The sequence below is a fragment of the Topomyia yanbarensis genome, chromosome 1, assembly GCF_030247195.1.
Source record: "Topomyia yanbarensis strain Yona2022 chromosome 1, ASM3024719v1, whole genome shotgun sequence".
Lineage (NCBI taxonomy): Eukaryota > Metazoa > Arthropoda > Insecta > Diptera > Culicidae > Topomyia > Topomyia yanbarensis.
In genome coordinates, this window is record NC_080670.1 from 131693725 (window position 1) to 131720288 (window position 26564).

At 40.1% G+C, this 26564-nt stretch overlaps 1 protein-coding gene across 14 annotated transcripts in view; it reads left to right on the top strand.

Moving 5' to 3' along the window:
• Positions 1-26564, top strand: part of LOC131694307 (teneurin-a) — a 1511233-nt gene that overhangs the window by 1199549 nt on the left and 285120 nt on the right. For all 14 annotated transcript variants that reach the window (XM_058982937.1, XM_058982945.1, XM_058982962.1 and 11 more), the window contains one exon: positions 14506-14698. In XM_058982937.1, the coding sequence (XP_058838920.1) occupies positions 14506-14698 (193 nt within the window). The remainder of the gene's footprint in view (positions 1-14505; positions 14699-26564) is intronic.

The window sequence follows — 26564 nt, forward strand, 5'->3', positions numbered from 1 at the left end:
CATGCGGATGATTCCTGTGGTAGAGATTTCGAAAAGTGTCTCTACTGTGGGGGAAACCCACATGATCTCCCTTCATGTCCCGCGTACAAACAGCGCGAGGAAAAACTTAAGTGTTCCCTTCAAGGACGCTCTAAGCGATCTTTTGCAGAAATGCTTAAGATAGCTACGCCACCTGTCTCTACGAACATCTTTACCATCTTGTCTACTGACGAAGGCGACTGTGATGAACCCCAGGAGGGAACATCTTCTGCTGTGCCTAGAAGTAGTAGAAAAAGGAAGAACATTTCCTCTTCCAAACTTCGTCGTAAAGGCCAGAAGGTGTCTCTTCATGGTCCCCCTAAAATAACTACTCAAGGAAGTACTGGTGCAAAACCGAAGCAAGTCGCTCCCGGTCTCAGTAACGTGAGCTCAGAAACGGAGTTCCCAGCACTTCCAGGAACATCAAAAACCCCAAGTGTTCCCATATCTCAGCCAGAGAAAGAAAACAGTGCTGGCGGAGCTCCTCCCCGCACCGAGGCTAGTTTTAGGTGACTTCAACTCCCACGGCATGGCATGGGGTTGCCTTCATGACGATAATCGATCTACCCTACTCCATGAGCTTTGCGACAACTTCAGTATGACTATTTTGAATAAGGGTGAAATGACACGGATTCCTGCCCCTCCAGCGCGACCGAGCGCCTTAGATCTGTCCCTCTGCTCGACATCGCTGCGGTTAGATTGCATGTGGAAGGTAGTCCCCACGGTAGCGACCATCTGCTAATCGTAATTAATATTGCTAACGGTTCAGGGCCACCGAATACAATCAATGTTTCGTATGACCTCACACGAAATATTGATTGGAAGAGCTACGCGTCCGCGATATCCGACAAAATAGAGTGCACTCAAGAGCTTCCTCCGGAGGAAGAGTACGGGTTCCTGGCTGGCTTGATTCTCGATACCGCGATTCAAGCTCAGACTAAACGCGTACCAGACGCGAACTCACGCGGGCGTCCTCCCAATCCATGGTGGGACAAAGAGTGCTCAGACGTGTACGCGGAGAAGGCCGCTGCGTATAAGATCTTCCGAGACGACGGGCTGCCAGCTAGCTACCGGCAGTACGCGATGGCGGAAACGCGCATGAAGAGTTTGATAAAAGCCAAAAAACGTAGCTACTGGCGCCGGTTCGTCGACGTACTAACGAGAGAAACATCGATGAGCACTCTTTGGAGTACGGCCCGGCGCTTACGAAACCGAAACAGTACTAATGAGAGCGTGGAATATTCAAACCGTTGGATATTCGATTTTGCCAAGAAGGTTTGTCCGGATTCCGCTCCGGAACAGAAGATCTACCGCGCTGCGTCCCCTCACAATAATGCGAACGAAACACCGTTTTCGATGGTGGAGTTCTCACTTTCTCTCTTATCATGTAACAATAAAGCCCCAGGGCCAGACAGAATCAAATTTAACTTGTTAAAGAATCTGCCAGACTCTGCCAAGAGACGCTTGTTGAATTTATTTAATAAGTTTCTTGAGGGTAATATTGTCCCTCATGATTGGAGGCAAGTTAAGGTCATCGCCATTCAAAAACCAGGAAAACCAGCCTCCGACCACAACTCGTATCGACCGATTGCGATGCTGTCCTGTATCCGAAAGTTGTTCGAGGAAATGATCTTGTTTCGCCTCGATAATTGGGTTGAAGCAAATGGCTTACTGTCAGATACACAATTCGGTTTCCGCAAAGGCAAAGGGACGAACGATTGTCTTGCGTTGCTCTCAACAGAAATTCAAATGGCTTATGCTAGCAAAGAGCAGATGGCATCAGTTTTCCTAGATATAAAGGGGGCTTTTGATTCAGTTTCTATCCATCTATTCTATCAAAATTCTTTCTGAGAAGCTGCACCAACATGGTCTTTCACCGTCTCTAAACAACTTTTTGCTAAACTTGCTGTCTGAAAAACATATGCATTTTACGCATGGTGATTTATCGACATCACGAATTAGCTACATGGGTCTCCCCCAGGGCTCATGTCTAAGCCCCCTTCTCTATAACTTTTACGTGAATGACATTGACGAATGTCTTGTCAATTCCTGCACGCTAAGGCAGCTTGCAGATGACGGTGTGGTCTCTATTACAGGTCCCAAAGTCGTCGATCTGGAAGGACCATTTCAAGATACCTTGGACAATTTGTCTGCTTGGGCCCTCCAGCTGGGTATCGAGTTCTCCACGGTGAAAATTGAGCTAGTCGTATTTTCTAGGAAGCGTGAACCAGCGCAACTACAGCTTCAATTAATGGGTCAAACTATTGCTCAGGTTTCAACTTTCAAATATCTCGGGTCTGGTACGACTCTAAAGGAACCTGGGGATGTCACATTAGGTATCTGAAACAGAAGTGCCAGCAAAGGATCAACTTTCTCCGTACAATAACCGGAACAAGGTGGGGTCCACCCAGGAGACCTGATCAGGCTGTACCAAACAACGATATTGTCGGTGATGGAGTACGGGAGTTTCTGTTTCCGCTCCGCTGCGAACATACATTTCATCAAACTAGAGCGAATCCAATATTGTTGTTTGCGTATTGCTTTGGGATGCATGCACTCGACACATACGATGAGTTTAGAAGTGCTGGCGGGCGTTCTTCCGCTGAAAAATCGATTTTGGGACCTCTCATATCGATTGCTCATCCGATGCGATATCTTGAACCCGTTAGTAATTGCAAATTTCGAAAGGCTTGTCGAGCTCAATTCTCAAACCCGATATATAATAATAATATCAACCCTACATTGGGTGTTTTAAAAAACTATGTTTATTATAAATTCGGAAATCACTGCACTTCACTCGAACGTTTCTAATACAAGACTGACTGCTGCTGCTCCTAACACGATCGATTTATTCGATCGTTCTGTCTAGTTTGCAATTTTACGTTGGCCACGTTGTTCAGGGTCCGAATTGATGACGGTGCCGTTGTGTTGCCATGTGGTGGAAGTGCCCGTGCCATGTGGTAGAACTTGCTGATGCCGCGTGGCGTGTTCGGAGGCTTCCTTGTAATTCCTCCGGGGGGTAAAAAAGCGTGTCCTCACGCGTTGGTGACTTCGTCTGTGTGTATTCCTGATGTGGGCGGCTTTCGATTTTTCCTGCGGGACAGCTTGGTTAGAATCCTGTGAATTTCTTGTCTAAAATAGAGAAGGGCAAATGTTGTTAGGGGTAGGCTGAGAGCCGTTGAGATTGAGATTCCGCTAAGCAGGCTCCAGTTCCAAACATCATGATTGAACTGTTTCAGATGAATGTGATCCAGTAGCTTCCGGTTTTCTAGACTCCTGTTGTCGAGAGTTGTTATGTTGTGTGTTGGTACCAGTTGTTGTTTTATGACTAGGTCATGCATGGCTCCTTGGAAGATTGATTGTTTAATGGTTATGTTTTGGGATACGAAAATTTCCGTTTTGAAATGTATTTTGCAGTTCCAGAAGGAAATGATGAAGTTGCCGTTCAACTTCCGATTGGCGGGGCCACAATTTGATATTAGTTCGTTATTTTTTGCGTTGTTTATGAGAAGTGTGTTATCAGAAACGAGCTTAGCTATTGTTTCATTTTCTGTTTTTGTGTTACATTGACTGTTCACTCCCAAGATGATTGGGTAGATGCAGTCATCGTTGAATGGTTTGATGAATGTACTTCGTTGAACGTAGTTGTCTGGTTGTGAGGTTGTGTAAAGATTTTTCCGATCTTTGATGATGAATTTTGGGTAGTCTGTAATGATCGAATTGTTGTGGATTAGCGGGTGAATTTCTAGTACGATGGCTTCCCTTTCTTGTAGTTTTGGCACACCTAATATGTATAATAGTGTGTCCTTATTGAGAGCGATTTTGGGAGTTAGATATGACAGAGCTTGGTCCGGTATTTCGATTTTGACACCCTGTTCTTCTAACATTGTTTTCATAAGATGAATTTCCTTTAGGGATAAGACTTTGTTGCTTGGAATTGAAGCTTTTGCGAGAGTTACCGTTTCTAGTATGTTTTCTAGTATTTTGTTGACTGTTTCTATGTTGATTATTGTGTTTATGAGTTGGATTTCGTTTAAGATGAGGTTATTGTCGTTTGCATTCTCTATTAGTTTGTTAATAGTTTTTGTGACGTCCTGGATTCTTTTACCAAGTTGTGTGTTAATCCGAGTCTGTTGATTATTTCCGTCGACTAGTTTATTGAGCATGTCGTTTATCAGATGAAGGTCTTGGGCGTCCGGGCTTCCTCCGATCCATTTCCATACTGTTCCTACGGTGTCCCATCTTTTTTGGCGATGTGGCTTAATTTGCAAGAAATTATTGTAGAGTTCCTTAGCTTTGTACTGAATTATGGTAGATAACTGGGAATTAGTTTTGCTGTATGCTATATTTATCAAGCTGTCTATTGTAGTCTCTATATCTGTCAAGTTTATGGGGTGTATAACGTTAATAACTCCTGTCTGAATTTTACAATTACCTTTCTCTAATACCAATAACGGTTTTTTGTTAAGGTTAGTTAGTTCTAATTCTTGGCTTTTTATTATTGTTAAAATTGTTGTGAAAATTAAAGCTATATGAATTGGTGGGAATTGTTTCATTTTCCTGACGTTTCGTGTCGAGTGAAGGAGTTTGGGGGATTTTAATCTACGGCTTGGGATGGCTGAAACGAGAAATTTCAAAAGTTTTTAGTGTTTATATTCTTTTTTTTTGTCTCCGTGTGGTTTGAGGCCCCTTTGGAATCTGAAAAAGGAAAGTGACAGGTATTATTAGGTGATTAAACTAGTTGTTTTTTCTTAATCTTTTTAGTTTGTTTTTATTGCGCTTAACATTCCTATTAATCTTTATAGTTTTATCGTGGTTTTCCAAGCATTTTGTAGCTATGTATCTGGGGTCGACTTTCTTCCTAGTGCCCTTTTTAATATGAATGTCGCTGTTTACGTTAATATTTGGTGGTTCTTCCTTTTTGTGGTTGTATTTTTTCATATTGTTTTGTGCTTTTTCCAAATTGAGGATTATTTTATCGAATAATTTTTGGGCTGCTTCCGAAATTTCTGCCGGGTTCGTAATGTTTCTCTGATTGAACACTACTTCGTTGGGAGTGAACGAGGTAGCTGAATGTACTGTTTCGTTGTACAATGCCTTTACAACGGACATGATTTCTAGGGAGGATAGTTCAGGGTATTTGTGTTTATTGGTATTAAACATTTCTATTATAGTACTGTGGGTCTTTTCTATTTGCCCGTTCGATTCGGATGAGGATGCCAATTCAATATTAATTCCTAAGTTTGCCAGGAAACCTTTAAGCTGAATGCTGGTAAAGGTTGCCTCATGGTCGCACACAATAGTTTTTGGTAATCCGAAATTTCTGAAATAGGAAGTCAAGGCGTTTTGAATGTCCGCCGTGTTTCTTGTGGGTATTTCGATAAATTGTAAGTGCTTGGAAAATGCACATATGAATGTTAGGTAGTTACTTTTGTCCATACCAAAGATGTCCATGTGAACTCTCTGGAAGGGAGATTTTTCGATTGGCCTTGGTGAAATTTTAATGTTGTATGGCTTTCGCTCATACTTGTGTTGCGCGCATATGGGGCAAGAATTGTTGAAGGTTCTTATTTTCTTTATCATGTTGGGGAAGTAGTATGATCTCTTTATTTGTTTTTCTATTTCTTGAATTCCGCGATGGGCCCTTTCGTGCTCTTTTTTCACATTGCGTCTTGTCTTTGCTCCGACAGGACGTCTTCCACCATGTTTTGTGTGAGTACGAAGTGTGAGGGTGAACCTGAAAAGTGTTCTCGGTATACTTCTTGTATGAGTTGTAGAGTGTCTTCGGGGGCGAGGATAGCGGTTTGCTTTCCATTATGATATTGTTTGATGGTGTTTGTTATCAAATCTTTGTTGAGATTGTCACTACAAATAATGGTTCGGGTATGATGAGGAAATATTGTCTCATGGATAGTTGTGTTGATTCTGGCGTGTTTAAAAATTATTTGATTTCTGTAGATGTTAATTGGTCGTTCCGTAAAGTGTAGGAAGAAGTCTGAAGAGGTGTCTGCAGAGTGGACTGTGCTATCATCGGTTTCTGTCATATTGATTTCTACTATTCTACTCAAGGCGTCAGCGACGACGTTTGTTCTACCTTTCTTGTATTCTATGGTGTAGTCATAGTTTTCCAGCTCAAGCCTCCATTTCAGTATTTTGGTGTTTTTGTTCGAGGTTTTTATAAATGTTAGTGGTTTGTGGTCTGTCACTAGTGTGAACTTATGGCCGTATAGGTAAGGTTTAAATTTTTCGGTAGCCCAGATTATGGCAAGGGCTTCTTTTTCAATAGTCGGGTAGTTAACTTCATGTTTATTTAGTGTTCTTGAAGCAAATGCTATCGGGTGGTCTTTGTTATCGTGTATTTGCGACAATACGGCACCTATTGCGTAATTAGAGGCGTCTGTTGTCAAAATAAAGGGTTTCTCGAAGTCGGGGTAAATTAATATGGGATCTGATGTTAGCATCTTTTTGCATTTGGCGAAGGCTTCAACGTATTCTGGGTCTTTTGTGTTGAGTATCATTCCTTTTTTTAGGTATTTTGTCATTGGTCTTGCTATTTTTGAAAAATCCATGATAAATTTCCTGTAGTAACTAAGCAGTCCTAGAAATTGTTTTATCTGTTTTTCGTTCTGTGGCAGAGTCCAGTTGAGAATTTCTTTGATTTTATGTGGGTTTGGCTTAACGCCTTTTTCTGTTATTATGTGTCCTAGGAATTCACATTCTTTTCTTAAGAATTCGCACTTATCCACCTGGATTTTCAAATTTGATAGGGTTAGTCTTTCGAGAACTTTTGCAAGATTTTCTAAATGGTGTTTCAAATTCCTGCCAAACACTATTATGTCGTCTAGGTATACGTAACAAACTCTTCCGATTAGGTCGCCTAGTATTGAGTTCATAGCTCGTTGAAATGTCGCCGGTGCGTTTTTTAATCCGAACGGCATTCGTAGAAATTCATAATGTCCTTGATCCGTGCTGAAAGCAGTTTTATTTCTTGAACTTTCGTAGAGTTCAATCTGGTCGAAACCTGATTTTAAATCTAGAGTGGTGAAGTATGTTGCTTTCCCCAAACTGTCGAGTATGTCTTCAATTTGTGGTATGGGGTGTTTGTCCTCGATCGTTTTATCGTTCAATTTACGATAATCGATGACAACCCTGAATTTCCTTTTCCCAGATGCGTCCAATTTCTTGGGAACTACCCAAATTGGTGCGTTCCACGGAGATTCTGAGTGTGTTATGATGCCGTTTTCCAGCATATCGTTGACTTGTTCTTTTACGGTTTCTTTATGAGCGTGGGGGTATCTGTAGGTTTTTGTATAGACCGGGAGGTCGTCAGTTGTGTTAATTTTATGTTTAATTTTCGTAGTTGCAGTAAGTTTTTCTTTAAGTATTACATCGCTATGGTTCTTAAGGGTATCTAGTAGTCGGTCTCTTTCGAACTTGGAAAGGTGTTTTGTTCTGATTAGTTCGTCGAATTGGTGTGGTTCCAATTTTTTCATATTCGGTTTGTCTGAAAAGAAACTGCGTGTTTCGAAGTTGTTAACTTGTAATTTTAATTCCGGGAATTAGTTCTGTGAGATTGGTTTCTTGTTTGCTCGAATTACGACTGTGGTTCTATTATTTTTAGCTCTATAGATTCCGGGTTCGATGATTATGTTTTCATTCAATTTTGAAGGTTTAGTTACAAGCCAATCACCGTTTTTATCGGTGCCAAGGGTGAGAAAATGATTTTGTTCGATTCTCGTTGGTTCGATGTTGTATTTATGAACCGGGAATATTGTGTCGCCCACTGTTAGTGTGAGATTCTGATAATTTAATACGGCGTTGAATTTGGAAAGGGTTTCTGTGCCTATAAGACCATCGAACTCGGGGTGGAAATCTAATTCATATAGGGTAATTGGTGGTAATTTTTCACTTAGTACTTTACATTTACCCTTTTTGTTTACTATTCTATTGCCTGTAATGTTTTTAGTGGTGGTAGGTGTGATTGTTTTTGTCTTACTAAGTATGCCAGGCTTCACAATGTTCTTGTTGGCTCCTGAATCAATTAAAAATTTAAAGGTTTGGCCCGTATTTTGTTTGGTGATTACGAGATATGGTAAAAAATTGTGTGACTTCAGTTGCTTTGTTACGTCTCTGAGTTCTGAGTTGAAATACAACAAAATTTTTCTTCCGTTTCGCTTTGCTCACTTTCCGTATCTCCATCGGAAATTTCGTTATTATTTATTTGTTTGTTCAGTGTTAATTTGCTTCGGGTTGAGGAATCGACGTCCATTGGCTCGGTTTTAAATTTTTGTTGAGATGGTTCGAATTTGGGTTGATTGAACTTGTGCCGGTTTGGTTTGACTTCGTCGTTCCGGTTTTTTAAATTTTTATTGAAGTTTCTGTTTTCTCCAGATGGACTGTATTTAGGATATTGTTTCTGTTTATCGTATTTTTCTTCGACTGTTATTTTACGGGTAGTTTCATTGGAGGTGAAGTTGCAAAGAAATGCGTAAGCTTGTTCGATATCTTTAGGACCGTTTGCCTGGACATAGCCGAAGTAGGGTTTTTGTAGGCCACTAATAAATGCTGCCAGGCTGTATTCGTCTATAAATGAATTTATGGCGTCCCAATTGGAGTTGTATTTTGTATTTTGTTTTGCGATCGATTTTATATTCTGTATTAATTGTTTGGTTTTCTGGTAATATTGATTAACATTGCCATCCATTTTTGTATGCCAGTTTTATCTGTTTTTCGTTCTGTGGCAGAGTCCAGTTGAGAATTTCTTTGATTTTATCTGGGTTTGGCTTAACGCCTTTTTCTGTTATTATGTGTCCTAGGAATTCACATTCTTTTCTTAAGAATTCGCACTTATCCACCTGGATTTTCAAATTTGATAGGGTTAGTCTTTCGAGAACTTTTGCAAGATTTTCTAAATGGTGTTTCAAATTCCTGCCAAACACTATTATGTCGTCTAGGTATACGTAACAAACTCTTCCGATTAGGTCGCCTAGTATTGAGTTCATAGCTCGTTGAAATGTCGCCGGTGCGTTTTTTAATCCGAACGGCATTCGTAGAAATTCATAATGTCCTTGATCCGTGCTGAAAGCAGTTTTATTTCTTGAACTTTCGTAGAGTTCAATCTGGTCGAAACCTGATTTTAAATCTAGAGTGGTGAAGTATGTTGCTTTCCCCAAACTGTCGAGTATGTCTTCAATTTGTGGTATGGGGTGTTTGTCCTCGATCGTTTTATCGTTCAATTTACGATAATCGATGACAACCCTGAATTTCCTTTTCCCAGATGCGTCCAATTTCTTGGGAACTACCCAAATTGGTGCGTTCCACGGAGATTCTGAGTGTGTTATGATGCCGTTTTCCAGCATATCGTTGACTTGTTCTTTTACGGTTTCTTTATGAGCGTGGGGGTATCTGCAGGTTTTTGTATAGACCGGGAGGTCGTCAGTTGTGTTAATTTTATGTTTAATTTTCGTAGTTGCAGTAAGTTTTTCTTTAAGTATTACATCGCTATGGTTCTTAAGGGTATCTAGTAGTCGGTCTCTTTCGAACTTGGAAAGGTGTTTTGTTCTGATTAGTTCGTCGAATGGGTGTGGTTCCAATTTTTTCATATTCGGTTTGTCTGAGAAGAAACTGCGTGTTTCGAAGTTGTTAACTTGTAATTTTAATTCCGGGAATGAGTTCTGTGAGATTGGTTTCTTGTTTGCTCGAATTACGACTGTGGTTCTATTATTTTTAGCTCTATAGATTCCGGGTTCGATGATTATGTTTTCATTCAATTTTGAAGGTTTAGTTACAAGCCAATCACCGTTTTTATCGGTGCCAAGGGTGAGAAAATGATTTTGTTCGATTCTCGTTGGTTCGATGTTGTATTTATGAACCGGGAATATTGTGTCGCCCACTGTTGGTGTGAGATTCTGATAATTTAATACGGCGTTGAATTTGGAAAGGGTTTCTGTGCCTATAAGACCATCGAACTCGGGGTGGAAATCTAATTCATATAGGGTAATTGGTGGTAATTTTTCACTTAGTACTTTACATTTACCCTTTTTGTTTACTATTCTATTGCCTGTAATGTTTTTAGTGGTGGTAGGTGTGATTGTTTTTGTCTTACTAAGTATGCCAGGCTTCACAATGTTCTTGTTGGCTCCTGAATCAATTAAAAATTTAAAGGTTTGGCCCGTATTTTGTTTGGTGATTACGAGATATGGTAAAAAATTGTGTGACTTCAGTTGCTTTGTTACGTCTCTGAGTTCTGAGTTGAAATACAACAAAATTTTTCTTCCGTTTCGCTTTGCTCACTTTCCGTATCTCCATCGGAAATTTCGTTATTATTTATTTGTTTGTTCAGTGTTAATTTGCTTCGGATTGAGGAATCGACGTCCATTGGCTCGGTTTTAAATTTTTGTTGAGATGGTTCGAATTTGGGTTGATTGAACTTGTGCCGGTTTGGTTTGACTTCGTCGTTCCGGTTTTTTAAATTTTTATTGAAGTTGCTGTTTTCTCCAGATGGACTGTATTTAGGATATTGTTTCTGTTTATCGTATTTTTCTTCGACTGTTATTTTACGGGTAGTTTCATTGGAGGTGAATTTGCAAAGAAATGCGTAAGCTTGTTCGATATCTTTAGGACCGTTTGCCTGGACATAGCCGAAGTAGGGTTTTTGTAGGCCACTAATAAATGCTGCCAGGCTGTATTCGTCTATAAATGAATTTATGGCGTCCCAATTGGAGTTGTATTTTGTATTTTGTTTTGCGATCGATTTTATATTCTGTATTAATTGTTTGGTTTTCTGGTAATATTGATTAACATTGCCATCCATTTTTGTATGCCAGAGTTGACAGTTGTATGTGGATAATTCTTGTTTGTCGCCTAGGCAGGCGTTTAGAATTTCCTTAATTTCAGTGAAGGTTGTAGGGCTTCCGTTTGTACACAAGATGTCCCTTGCTTCACCTTCAATTTTATTTGCCACTGCTGTGACGTACATTTGGAATATAGGTGGACTCACTAAGGGTTCAAATACACTCAAAGTTTTTTCTGCTGTCTCCAGCCAGCTGTTTAATTGTTTTTTGCTCCCTTTAAATGCGGGTAGCATTTTGATTGGGTCAGGTATCTTGAACGGATCACCTGACGTAGTTAAGTATTGTGGTGATTGCGGCGTCGGCATAAATTGTCCGGCACTAGCGCTGCTATTAATTTTTGCTTCTATAGCACCTAAGAATGTTTCTTGCTGTTGTTGCCTGTTACTAATTTGTTTTAGTGCAGCTAAGATATCATCCATGGTGGGGTGATCAACGGGTTGATCATTAGTGTTGTTGAGCGACATAATGTTTGTCAGCTCGTCAATTTTTCTTTGGTCGATGGGAACGTGTGAATGTCCTCCGGACTCGATGGAATCGATAGATTCTTCTGAAGAGCTCAAATTCCTGCTGCACAGAAATTTGTTTTGCCTTGCGTCTTTCAGTGCTTTTGGCATTCGTTAATTTCAAAGAACGACACCTATCTAGTAGTGTGTTGTTCGAATTAGCGCCTATCTGGTAGTACGCCAATTAGAAGATCGTCTATTTAGTAGTGCGATCTTCTGGTTGGATGAGCGCCTATCTGGTAGTACGCTGATCCGAAATGAGTAATGTTTTTCTTTGAAATTAAAAAAAAACTCACTCAGCTGTCGTGGTGTAGGTAGCTGAAGAACGCTGGTGGTGCTCCACGTGTTTATCGGCGGGGGATCCTCGAATCACTCTGACGGCTGTTGCCTTCAGCCAGCGATGCTAAGTTTTATTTTCGCGGGTATCACTGTTTTTCACTTTGTTAGGATGAAAGTCCACTGTTTTTCCGATAAATCACTTCTTCGCTTCCTAATACCGGCTGCGCCAATAATAATATCAACCCTACATTGGGTGTTTTAAAAAACTATGTTTATTATAAATTCGGAAATCACTGCACTTCACTCGAACGTTTCTAATACAAGACTGACTGCTGCTGCTCCTAACACGATCGATTTATTCGATCGTTCTGTCTAGTTTGCAATTTTACGTTGGCCACGTTGTTCAGGGTCCGAATTGATGACGGTGCCGTTGTGTTGCCATGTGGTGGAAGTGCCCGTGCCATGTGGTAGAACTTGCTGATGCCGCGTGGCGTGTTCGGAGGCTTCCTTGTAATTATATGTCCTTGTACTTCGATTACATGGCACAAAATATCAATCCTTCTTCATACTATCCCAACCGTGTCAATCTCTTTCATGCTTCTGATTCAACTGTATTCTTCGACACATCCATGAAAGACGAGATTCGTGGAATCCCGGATCACAAACGTCCGCAAGTGATCCCAAGCATCTTTCATAGTAAATTTCGAGAAGTCGACTGCAACAAGATTTTTTACACCGACGGGTCAAGCCTCGACGGCTCCACTGGCTTCGGTATATTTAATCAAAACCTCTCCGCCTCATTCAAACTCAATGATCCTGCTTCAGTTTACGTCGCAGAACTTGCTGCTACCCTTGGGATCATTGATACTTTGCCCACCGATCATTACTTTATTGTCTCGGATAGCCTCAGCTCAATCGAGGCTCTCCGTTCAATGAAACCTAGAAAGCACATTCCATATTTTCTGGGGAAAATCTGGGAGCGCCTGCGTGCTTTGTCTGTAAGATCGTACAAGATTACCTTAGTTTGGGTTCCCTCGCATTGCTCCATTCCAGGTAATGAAGAAGCGGACTCTTTAGCTAAGGCGGGCGGTTTACAAGGTGACATATATGAAAGACCAATTAGCTTCAGCGAATTTTTCAGTATTACTCATAAGAGAACCCTCGAAAGTTGGCAAACTTCATGGAGCAATGGTGAACTGGGAAGGTGGCTACATTCGATAATCCCTAAGGTATCGACGAAACCTTGGTTCAGGGGGATGGATGTGGGTCGGGATTTCATTTGCGTGATGTCTCGGCTCATGTCCAATCACTACACGCTGGACGCACATCTCCGGCGTATTGGGCTCGTGGATGGCGGTATCTGCGCTTGTGGCAACGGTTATCACGAAATCGAACATGTTGTCTGGGCATGCGCCGAGTACTGTTCTGCCTGATCTCAACTATTCGATTCCCTTCGGGCCCGAGGAAGATCACCCAATGTCCCGGTTCGAGATGTACTAGCAAGCCGCGATATTCTCTACATGTCCCTTATATACACGTTCCTCAAAACCATCAATATCCAAATTTAAATGCCCCTATCTTTTCTCTTATCATTCCCAGAAGTGCCCTCTTCCGCCTACCGTCCCCAACGATGGATCTTCTAGTTTTAGTTGATCAATCCGTTCGAATCAGTAATCCTGGCCGTTAATTCCTGATGCCGGAAACTGAAAGTATACTTCCCCCCCCCCCCCCCCTTCAGCCTTGTCCACCCTCCCTCCCATGTCTCTGATACACAGATGTATGACTTCACCCCCTTCTCCCCTTGAATATCTTCCCAAAACTTATGTGCCCCCTATCTTCTAGTTTTAGTTGATCAATAGTTAATCTCGTTAAGAAATGCACAACAGTACCACTACTTTAAATAGCCCTAATTAATTCCCTCTAATCTTGAACCACTCTCTCTAGTTATTTCTAGTTAATAAGCTTGTAAAATGTTCCGCTTAGTTAATAATTAATTTCTCCTACAATCTCCCTTCTAAAAATCATAAAGTGAATTACTATAAAAAGAACACACAAAATGACCGTCCCCCAAATCTTACGAATATTATATTATACCCTCTTTTATATGTATAAGTTAGCTGTAAAGTTTTTTTTAGTTTCATTATATAAAACAAAATAATATTGAAATGTGTAACCCCTTAGTTTTAAGAAATTCAAAATGCAAAACAATGAAAAAATGGCACCTTTAAGCTAACGCATACGTGCCTTATCAAAAAAAAAAAATTGAAAAAAAAACCTGCAATATAACTCTTCGACGTGGCGTGTTGAAATTAGCGTGTAGCACCTTATAGATAGGACGATAAAGAATATCAAAAAAGTAGCATTTAAAACTCGATTATACCCGTTTTTGATACGGGATAAAACTTGCTTACTTACCCTCATATGGTTTGTGTGCAACGTGGACCATAATATAGCACATAAAGGTCGAAAAGGTGATTCAAATTATTGAGATGTATGCAAGAGGAACTTGGCGGCCTTTTACACTGTTTTGATTTGGCTTCAGGATGCAGCCATTTCTGCAATGACAGGTACTAACGTCTTAGACAGGCCTAAAATCAAAGATAGTACCGTGTGGCGGTACCAACTTACTTCAAGCTTACCGTTATCAGCGTACTAACGTAAATCCAATTTGTCTTCAAATGCTCTACATAATCGTCCTAATAGTAAAGTGTCACCATGAAATGATTAAAAAATTGATTTCTAGGGAAAGTTGAGGGGTGTCGGTTTTACCCATAATTCCCCTACCTCCATAATTCGAAGTGAAAATAGGGATGTATTTCTAATCACATTATCTGTTTACATTCTTTCTTTAGACCAAAATCGTCAAATCCGGCATACAGCTTCCTCAGCACTTCACAGTATCGTTTTCTTGAAGACATTCCTTCGCCGGTGGCAATATGTCTTGAACATGACCATGAATTGCTAAAACCGCAACTTATGAGCACCTGGATGCCCAATGGCGTTGGATCCATGCCAGGCAGGAGTGTGATTTTTGCAGAAACGCAGGTGAGTTTATTTTCAGTTGTTTTATATTTCTATTGAAACAATGACTAAACAGTATACCCGTTTTTATCAGCCTCTTGGTGTTTTTTTATACTGACAAAAGACAGAAAAAATTAAGGGTTGTGTACAAGACACGACCACGATGACATTAAAAATGCAGCCAGTTTCATGAGCAAGCAAAATTATTCGTGGCCAAATTAAAACCCCTTAACGCCGTCGACTGTTTCAGAATTACACACAGACATGCTATTCTTCACTAGAGATAGGGTGGGTGCTCCTATAGTTGAGGTGTACCAATAGTTGCAGTAGTGGGTTGTACGCCTAACTAAGGTACCAACCATCAACAAATATTTTTTTATCGATTCATCGCACTAAAATTATGCGACAATAAAACTGTTATCCTTGAAGTTTGCTCAAATAACTATTGAAAAACCTGTTTTAATCCACATAGAGGTGCAATTGTGCCTTTCTCATTTCTCCAAACTATGATTTAATAGCTGGTTCGTACAATATAACATTATGGAAATGTCTTTCATTCTGATTACACTTGGTAAGTATATATAAGAGCACATTTTTGCATTCATCGCGGTATCGGTTTGAATCGGAGTTTTCTATGTGATCGCAATCCACAACCCGTAACTCCGGAGCCGGAAGTCGGATGGAGATGGAATTTAATATCAGTTTCCGGGGACGCAACACCTTTCATTTGAGACTAAGTTGATCAAATCGGTCTAGCCATTTTCGAGAAACCAATATAACCGTTATTCTGAATTTGAATGCTTCCGGATCCGTCGATGGTGGCCAGTGGGGCCAAAGAGACTTTGAATGACTGTTGGGGACCTAGATCTACAAATTCAACAGTTGTGTTTACATTTTGGAAAAAATTCACCTTTTTACATTCATCGCAGAATTCGTTAGAATCGGGATTTGCTGCGTGATCGTACGTATCATCCTGTAATTCAGGAACCAGAACTCGGATCCACACAAAATTCAACAGCAACTGATAGACCATGATTCATTTACAATCAAGTTTGTCAAAATCGGTTCAAAAAATTCCGAGAAACCGATGTGGACAAATCAACAAATTTTGTTTTGTAACCATACTCTTCAACTCGTAATCCGGAACAAGATGTCGGTTGAAAATGAAATTCAATAGCAACCTATGGGAATATTATACCTCTCATTTGAATCTTAGTTTGTAAAAATCGGTTCAGCCATCTCCGAGAAACCGATGTGGACATTTTGTTAACAAATCTGCACATACACACACATACATACATACATACAAACATACATACATACATACATACGTACATACATACATACATACATACATACATACATACATACATACATACTTACATACATACATACATACATACATACATACATACATACATACATACATACATACATTGTTACGTATCGGTTTGTAACGTTTACTTGTGGTGGTGGGGCCACACTGTACTTACCAGCTATTAGGGTCGTTTCACGGTTGTCTCCTGGAGAAATTCACACTGGGCGGACTTTTCTTCCCACACTATGGTCACTGAGCGAATTGTAATATCAAGCGGAAACAAGTACCAAAAAGGACTACACTATAAACAGAATGGACGACACAGCTTGTATATACAGACCAAACACTATTTTATTGATTTTTAAAATTCAAGCAAAAGCCAGAATGGCTACAAAAAAAACCAAATAATTTTACTTGCACTTTTATTCCGCAAAAAACCTTCTTCTGTCGATACCGTTGCGGCCGTGATGACGTTGGTCGACTTGCAGCTGGCTGGATGTGGGGCGGGCTTCGATGTTGATGCAGGAACTGACGGACGATGGCGACGGGGGACTCCAGACGAAGCAGCAACTCGGCCTATTTGTAGCGGAGGCCTGCGTTTCACTATTGGGCCCGGAGAGTGGTACAATGCGCACTTTATCTTCAAGTCGAGTGGGATTTACAACGTTTTCGGTCTAGTAGAGCCTACCCTCCGGTAACTTGGGTACTGGCATCTACAATGGCGTAAATGACTTGCCAATCACAGACCGTTCTTGCACTCGCGTCGTACTAGTACGTTCACTACACGGAAACCGGTAACCACACTGATCCCACTCGACTAACCGGACAGAACCTTAACGTTCGTGTGGTGGTTCTGAACGGCGAAAACAAGATCCCACGGATCTGCTTATAACACTACACTTTTTTACGTTGGAAACGCGCGGTCACTTAATGTCGGTGACAATCGCTGCTGCTGGTCTTCACTCCTCCGGGCCGATGAACTATTAGAGACCGCATTACTTTTTCGCGGTAGATTTTATCCTTGCCCTGTCCGTTTTCCAAAATATACCCACCGCGCCTCCTCGCATCCCACCCCGCATTTGATGACGGTGATGATGAGATGACAGGACGATGACGGTTCACATTTACAAAAATTTTATCGTTTTGATTGGTGTTACGAAATATTTTTAGTACAAAAGCTATCAAGAATATTTAATGTGCGGTACTTGTTTCCTTGATTATTTTTTTTTAATATTGAACAATATAACAAAAAAATATAATAACAAAATGAATAATATACAAGCAAAATAAATAACAAATATAAATAAATAAACTAGCAAATAAATAAATATATGAATAAATAAGTATATAAATAAATAGATATAAAAAAAAATAAATAAATAGACAAAAATAAATAAATCTCTGAACAATTAAATAACAAAACCTACGTTTGACACTAACCTGGGCTATTATGCAGAACTTAAACGCGACTCAAACATGCAAGCACGGAGTAGTAATGGTTTGACGTTTAAATTCTACTTAGACATTTACGAACAATAATTTTAAAGTATAAACAAAGAACAGGCGTCGTCAAATACACGAGATAGACCGTACACTGTTATTTATTTATGCGACAAAAAATAACAATATTTACAAATATATACAAGCTGGGCTCAGTGACCAAAGCGACGATATTGTGACCTAAGAAATCACAGGTCACAATTTTCCCCGACTCGGGTAAAAAAAAACCCAAATGGTTTTTTTTCGAATGAATGCCGACTTCTAACGCGACTACTTCTTCCCGAGTGCCAGTTTTAATTTCGTGGAATGATTTTTCCAAAGGCCAGAGGAATCTGTCCCACGAAAATACGTGACTCTGAGGAAGTGAGCCTGCCCGTTTTTAGTCTCGCACACTCACCGATTTAGCTGTCACAATCAGGTACGATTCAATCCATCCATCAATCCCAAAACAACTGGGAAAGTTTCACTGTCGAAATTGCCTATAATGCGTCAGAATAAAAGCCGTTGCTGCATTTGCTGAGTAGAATTATTGATCGGATACGCTTCAAATGGCGGAAAATTACCAGAAAGAAATCAGATCTAACACTACCGCTTACATACCGCACACACTCACTCAAATTCAATTTGCTAGCCTTTCATTCCTCTTCATTTACACTCACATGCATGCCATAAATAACACTAAACACTAACTTTTAATTATGCTAGGGGCCCCTAAATTTAAATTTGTGCTTTACCGGACTCTTTTTCAAGAGTCGGAAAGACTATTACTTTTGTGAAATGGTTAACTCATTGCGAACTTCTTTTACTCTCTCGACACGCGGGAGAAAACTAGATGAAGTTACGCAGAATTAACCCATTCACGCTTAGAGTGTAAAGTCGACTTAAAACTGGCGGCGGGCAAATGTAACCCCGTCGTAACCCAGCACAACCCTGTCGTCAGGTTGTCTATTATCCGATCTGTAACAGCTATACTCATACTCAGCTGGTTAATGCTGATTGTTTATGTTTGAAAAATAGAATGATTCGGGATATTTTCTGTAAGTATCTTTACTGCTAATTATGTTGTTTTGTTTTTATTTTAGATTTACTGTTTGATTTGGAGGTCGCTGAAGATCGCTGAAGGATGAATTATGAGAGGATTAATGGTGATTCAACAGTTGTGCATTAATTTTTTTGTTTTTTTTTTGTAGTGAGAATTGTGAATAAAGTGTAATCGATGGTGTTTTTTTATAATGCGTTCCGCGGTGGTGCGGAGAACTAGCTAACCGGGTTTCAAATGCACAGCTGGCCAAATACCCAAACTTTTGCCGTTCAAATCCTCCAGCTCATAGGAAGACGATCCGATTTTCGCCTTGACACGACATGGAAGAAATTGTTGGCCGTATTCGGCATTATAGTTCTGTGCTGCACTAGACGGTTTCATGTTTCTGCGGTATATCAGCTGTCCCTCTACGAAAGCTTGTGCAAACTTGCGGTGCCGTAAATTATAGCGCTGTTGGGAAGCGTTGTGAGCTTTCGCCAGATTTTTGCGGACAAGGTCGTAGATTCGCCTAAACATTTTCGATCGTCGTTCTTCCATCTCTTCCGAAGTCAGCTGTACATCGAGACGGGTGAGAAAATGATCGGTGCCAACTTCAGAGTACTCGTGCCCGTGAGTAATGAAGTATGGTGTGAATCCAGTCGACGAGTGAACACTGGTATTCAAAACCATCTCGATTTCCGAAACACGAGTGTCCCAAAGGCGTTGGTCCTCCCTCACGTATGTCCTGATAGCAGCATTGATAGTTCGGTTGACTCTTTCGACCGGGTTTGCCTGTGAGTGATATCGTGAGTTGAGCCAGTGGGCCACTTTGAAACGATCCAACAGCTCCTTGAACTCTTTGGAAATGAAACTGCTTCCATTGTCAGTGATTATCACTTCAGGAACCGAGTTTCTCAGGAACCATTGGTCTTTCAAAATCGCACACATGGGGGCACTGCTGACATTCCTCACAGGCTGAACCATTACCCATTTCGAAAAGTAGTCACAAACTACCAGAATGTGCTGACTACCGCGACGAGTGCGGGGGAGGGGACCAATGAAATCTGTTGATACGATCTGCCAAGGGCGGGTGGCAATCTTCATGTTTCCCATGGCAGGTGCAGCAGAGACAGAAGAGGCTTTGACTTCCTTGCACATACCACACTGTTGAACGTATTGTCGCATTTCTACTGCCATCCTTGGCCAGTAGAATCGTTGACGGATCCGGGCCAGGGTTTTGTCATAGCCTGGATGAAAGCAATCTTCGTGGTACTGTCGAAGAATATTTGGAACTTCGGTGGGCATTTTCCACTCGAAGCGAGTATCACAGGGATTATCGTTCACGTTGATAAACTTGAAGAGTTTACCATCGTCGATCTTGAAGTCTACAAAATCATCGGGCCGGCGAGCCACTTTGTCCGACATTGACGCGTACCACGACGATTCTTGAACAGCTGCGATGCTTCGCGAGAGGGCGTCCGGAACCACGTTCTCCTTGCCCTTGCGATGCTTGACGGTCATATCGAATTGCTGCAGATTCAACGCCCATCGGCTGCATCGTGACCCGACCTTCCATTTTGTACTGAGTATATGGGTCAGCGCGGAAGAATCGGTTATTAGGGTGAAATGGTAACCCTCAATATACCCACGGAATGCATCGATGGCGAGAATGGCTGCAAGTGCTTCCTTTTCTGCGGCATGGTAGTTCTTCTGGGGCGTTGTCAGTTTATGAGAGTAGAATGAAATGACCCGCTCTACACCATCCTGTTCTTGTGTGAGCACCCCAGCTACCGCCACGTCACTAGCATCCGTTTGGATACAGAACTCCTTGCTGAAATCAGGACTCCCCAAGACTGGTGAAGATATTAGTCGCTCTTTGATTTCGCAAAATGCCTGCTCGGCGTCCTCGTTCCAACGAATGGTTTTTGTTTTGCTTTGCAGAAGGTTTGTGAGTGCAGCGGTCACCCCGCTAAAGTCTAAGATGAAGCGCCGATAGTAATTAGCCATTCCTAGGAATCTCCTTAGTTTTGTTACGATATTGGGCCGTTCGTATTCGACAATAGGACGAACTTTTTCCGGGTTGGCTCGAAGACCGTCTGTATTAAGGAGATATCCCAGGAAGGGAATCTCAGACACTCCAAACTTAGACTTTTCGAGGTTTATGCTTAGGTTTGCTTCCCTTAAGCGACGTGCAATCTCCACTAGAAGGCGTTCATGGTGTTCGAATGTCTCCGTCACCACAACAATGTCGTCGAGATAGACGAAGACGTACGGCTCAAGCATCCCGTGGCCCAGGACATTGTCCATCAGTCGTGCTAACGTAGCAGGACTGTTGATCAACCCAAAAGGCATCCGTGTGTATTGGAATAGCCCTTTGCCCTGTACACAAAAGGCCGTGTACTTCCGCGATTCTTGGTCCAATGGAACTTGGAGAAACGCTTCAGACAGGTCTATCATGGACAGGTATTTAGCCTTGGGAAGTTGACCTAAAATTCGACCGGGATGAGGCAACGGATAAGCATCCCGAACAGTCCGCTCGTTAATCATGCGCGCGTCCAAACAGAGCCGAACTTTGTTGGGCTTGATGACCGGCACACAGTTAGGCGACCAATCCGAGTTGCTCCGTTCCAAAATCCATAAACCCAACAGTCGTTCCAGCTCGACGGCTACCAGATCCTGCGTCTTCGGAGACATCACGTATGGAAACTGGCGGACTGGTGGTTTATTTTTCCATTCCTCTCCCAACACGATACGATCCTGAGCTCGGTTGGTCAGGGTCAATTTCCCTTCTTGAGCAGGAAGGAAAAGTTTTTTGACGTTCTCGATCACCATAATTTCATCATCGGTCAAAATATTTGCAGAACTACGGTGTTCGGTAATAGATGCCGACGCAGTGGACTCAATCCCTCCACAGTTTTGCATCGCGGGCTGAATTTTGAATTTCCTCCAAAAATCCATTCCGCAGATACAATCTATGGACAGATTTGCAACTACCAAAGTAGGAACTATTTTCACACATCCTTAGAAAGCAAATGGAAGATGAGCCTGACCTTGAATTTGCAGTTCATCTCCACTTGCAGACCGTAGAATCACGTTTTTGTAGGGACGATGCAACTTTTTGTACTTCAATTGCGAAAAAAGGGTTTCGCTAAAAAGCAGAGCTTGGAAAACGAATCAGCTGAAAAAGAACGAACACTCTTCATTCGTTCTTCGCTTCACGAACATACACCCTATTGAACCATTCACCACTGAGCTGCGGAGTTGACGGCTTTGGTTCACCACCACCGAGGCTGGTGAATCATTGCTGTTCTATAGTGTAGGTATATGAGCATAGCGTAATAGTACCCGTTGCTCATTCTCTCTCCCATTCGAAGAGATATCAACTGCTATGCATCATTCGTTCTCCATAGCAAGCTGTACATAGGCACCCAGATTCTCTTTGCTTGCTGGGTGCGAATGTAGGTACGAAAAATGATGCCGCCCAGCTGCCCCGGAGAGCAGCACTCATAACGAGAATGTGTTTGTTGTCTTTTATTATTTTTATTCGAGATATTCTGTGCGCTTTTCATATGCAATATTTTTTTAGTTTTGTCATCAACCTATTGAATATGACGAATTCTGAAAATACAAATAGGGTTAAGGGAACATGTGGAGACTTTACCAAGCACGAAATTCAACAATTATTAATAACGTGTTCCATTTGGTACTTAATTTTTTTTATATTTGTTTCGATCCCATCAGCTAATTTTTCATCTTCTTTATTTCGTTTCATCTTGCTCGCTTACGCTTATATTTGAAACTTTAAACGCGATTATCACGATATTTGCGATGACTACGAGTGCCGAAAGAGTTTGCAACGGATTTCAAAACTTTATTTTTGCTTGTTCGTAATTTAACTGCCGTGTCCATGAACGATTCCATTTTTTCGTCAAAATTTTCATATTAATGTTATGGATTTGTTAATAATTTTTTTCAGGTAAAAATTGTGTTTTTTTTTGGAAAAATCGTTCCCGTTTCCAAAAAGAAGAGAAATTTTTTTCAATCAATCCTTCAAGGACACCACAGATAGATACACTAATGATTTTTATGGCTGATTTTGTGACACGTGAACCTGCAATGTAATCAGTACAGTTAATCCAAAAAAGCAATGCATTAAAAAAAAAAAATCAAAGCTCATGAAATACAATCGTTTTATATTTTTAACTAGTACTAAGAACCTCAACAATATGGGAAGAAAAGATAACAGCATGTTATATGCCATTGTTTTTTGTTCTGATATTTTAAAATTCTCTTGCTCCCCAAGCCTTGGTCAAGGCTCCCGCGGTGGGTAGACTTGACCAGAAAAAACGATCACAGAAAAACTTTTGTAACTTTTGAAAAAGTAAATTATCAATTCTGAAAAAATCGTTAATACGCAGAATACTTTTGCATATTACATTTCAACGAGTTTTGGAAGACATTCAATTATTAAACCAAAAACAATTTGTCTTATGGAATACAATATATTTTTAAATATTCATAAGCCAGTATTACACAGAACTAGAAAAAATTGTAAAAATTTACGTGTTCTGCTCCTGACATATACGAGCATCAAAAATGTTTTAGATTTAATTTTAATTTCACATGACTATGAATTGCGTAAATCTTGTTTTATTTAAATGTCAACGAATGCAGCTTGTTAAATTGTTTTTATTAACCAGTTGACAAATTTTGAATGATAGGATAATAATGTTGACGGAATAGGAAAAAAATATAGCGAGATTTTTTTTCATTTAAACAAAATTTGAAAACATTTTTGGTTGCCTGGTTGCAATAAAAATCTAGGGTAACTTAGAATAAAGGCATTAAAGTCAACTGTCAAGATTCATTTGGAGGATATTCCGAATAAAACTTTATTCGCCAAGCTCGGAATAATTGCAGCGAACTAATCTGTTCAGATCACTAAAGCATTAAAGCGGGATACTAATTTCTTCCCAAAGATTAAAAGGCATGTGTAATTTTGCTATTCCTGCTCAACTTTAGACGCAGCTCGAAGTAATTTTTTGATTATTAAATATTCCACAATATGCCGTACATTTTAGACACTCCGTTAGTAGGTATCCAATTTAATCAGGAGTCATAAATCTTGCTCATCGAATTTGTGGTTAATATTATATTTGTTAATATTTAACCTGTCTGTACAACATTTAGGAAAAGAATGTAGTACATCATAGTTTGAGACATATATTGTCCTTGTTAAATGCGAATAACTTATAACCAAGCTTATAACCACTTCGTTTTGGTTCACGATTATAAAATTTCAAATATTCGTAAGCTAGAGATACAATGTTAGAAAAAAAAGAACCTATATGTGTTGGGCTGAATCGTCTGAGGAACCAACATCCAAAAAACTGATAAATGCATATCGATGTTTGAATATCCACGATTTCCCTAAATTTATAATGCATCGTGAACTGAACTAGTTCTTCAATTTTTTCCCCCTCAAACCTCAGCAGAATCAAATAAGCGGTACCTGTTGCCTAATGTCCGCTTCACAAGCCATATGTTCTTAACTGACGTAGCGAAAGACGCTGAAAACCGCTAATATGGCCAGAAGAATTTTATATTCAGATTCAGCATTACACAATGAATCTGAATGGTTCAACAGCTTGTATGTTCTTGAATCAATTTCACTAAATAATCAACCAAGCAAAGAGGAACCACTATTCAAGAGAGAAGAGAATACTGATATCCTCTCTCTCAATGATACTCACAACTGTTCATCACTATAATGATACGTGCTTATGCAAGCGTGTGTGGATATATTCGTTCCTGTTTCTGTTTCCTCGTGTTGTTGCTTCGGTATCCATAGCGGCAATTCGTTCGGTTGGGGTGAAGGCAAGCCTTTTACTGAACTGTATTGTGGTTCGTTCGGATTGAATTTGAATGAATGGTGAAAGCTCTGCTAATAAGCGTATGATTGCGACCGCTGTCCAGAAGGGCACGTACCGGGTAACCGTAAATCTTTACGTGTACGTACGGCCGGTTATCGTGGGGAACAGGGTGGGTTATTTGAAGAATTTCCGTAGACTCTGGGTAAATATCTCTGGTTGCCTGCACCCAGTAAGGGGCAGGCGTACGTTGAAGAAAACGGTCTTGACTTACGCGTTGGGTGTCTGCGAACGACGATTTTAGTTCGCTTTTGGTCCGTTTTTTAAACAAAACGGGCAATAGTTAGTCGGAAAACCGCGAAGACCGCACGTACTGCAAAATATGCTTCGGGGCTGTCTACACATCGCTACGTGATGACCAATCCTCCCACAATTGTAGCAGGTATTGGCCGGTGGGGGAATGTGCGTGTTTATCAATTCTTCCAACGCACAGTGGCGGATTTCCCTAAAAACCTGGCCAAAAGTCGAAAATGGTTTTGATTGATCTGCAAAGGTGTATACCATGGTTTTTTGGGGCGCAGATTACGATTTTGATGTCAGATTTTCAAAATTCAAAATGGCGCATGCAAAATGGCCGACATTTTAATCTAAAAATAAGTAAATTTTCACGAATGAAGATTTAATGGCTCCAGTGTATGCCAATAACGTTTATAATGTATCGAATTTTAAATAGTGTGTTAGAAAAATGTTAGCTAAATGATAGAATTTGTTGATTTGCGTGCATTAAGAGGATTGGGTGTCTAGATAATGTAGCTATTATGAGAATTGATGTTATTAGTCATTTCAAACAATGTATTTTGAAATATTATGCAACATAGTTACAAAACTTTTAAACTCTCTGTACGATTATTTTTCAATTGCTGATGCATATATTTCTCAAAGAACGAAAATATTATTTTCTAATTTACAGAAAATAAGCCGATTCTGCGATGAAATGCATAGAGTGAAAATTGACAACAAGTTTGCATGCAAATTGCAGTAACTAAAAATAAATATGAGAAAAATACGAAAATAAGTGAAATTCACTAAGATTGATAGTTTTATTTAAATTAATTTTGACCGAGGATTTGTCCAAAGTACATTATTATACGATGAAACATTTAAATTCTTGCGTTATACTTGGTCAGAACATGCTAGTACTGCTTCCTGTTATAGTTTTGAGCAACCACGTTTTATTGTCATGCTTGCTGACATGCTACGACTGTTAACCTTCCCACAAACAAATTCGACAAACTGGAGTGTACGCCAAAGTGAGCTCTTTGGCCAAATAACGGCCGGAGATCCCAGTATTCTTTTGCACTACTCTACTCTTTTCGCTTGTAGTATCCTGTCATATATTCCACCTTTAAATTTGTTTTGTTTTGCATGATCAAAGGTCATAATTCCCCGATAACGTTTAATCATGGCATCCATAATCGATTTTTGATATTTGGAACCTTTGGCGATTACTTCTGTTGACCTCGTTGGATTTCAATATGAACGACCAAAATTATTTACGTCTTTTGCGTTCCACTTTTGATAACTTTTAAACATGTTTATGAATCTCGATGAAATTTTCACCACTAAATACCCAATTCTTTCTGATCAAAATGCAGTATTGTGCGACTCGCTATGACAACCGGAGGTGCAGTAGTAATTAAAAGTACGAGTCCAAATTTTAATCTAAAAATCTTATAATCCATCTCCGTCTCCACTTAATCAAAGATTACTCAAAAACGGGCAAGAATTCTATTATGTTCCAAATAGAGAATCGTTCAAGGAACACAAATTGCCTTAAAACATAGTGGACATACGTGGACAAAAAAGTATTTCAATAATTTAGCAAAAATGTCTGTTGAAACCGTCTGTTACAAAAGCGTGAAAGTTATTGACATTTTCTATAGACAAACAAGATAATATGTTTTGACATCAGTACATATAATTAAAGTACATACCGTCAGCATAACTTTCCATTATTACACGTTTGAAATCGACACTTTTATCAAAATCTAGCTACACTTGAATAATACTGATATTTCGGGCGCTCGATGAAAAATATGAGCAAAGCGCGATGGTTTAAACTGTTTGAATGTGTCAACACCTCAAATATGAAAATTTCGGAGTGTTTCACTTAAAATAGCA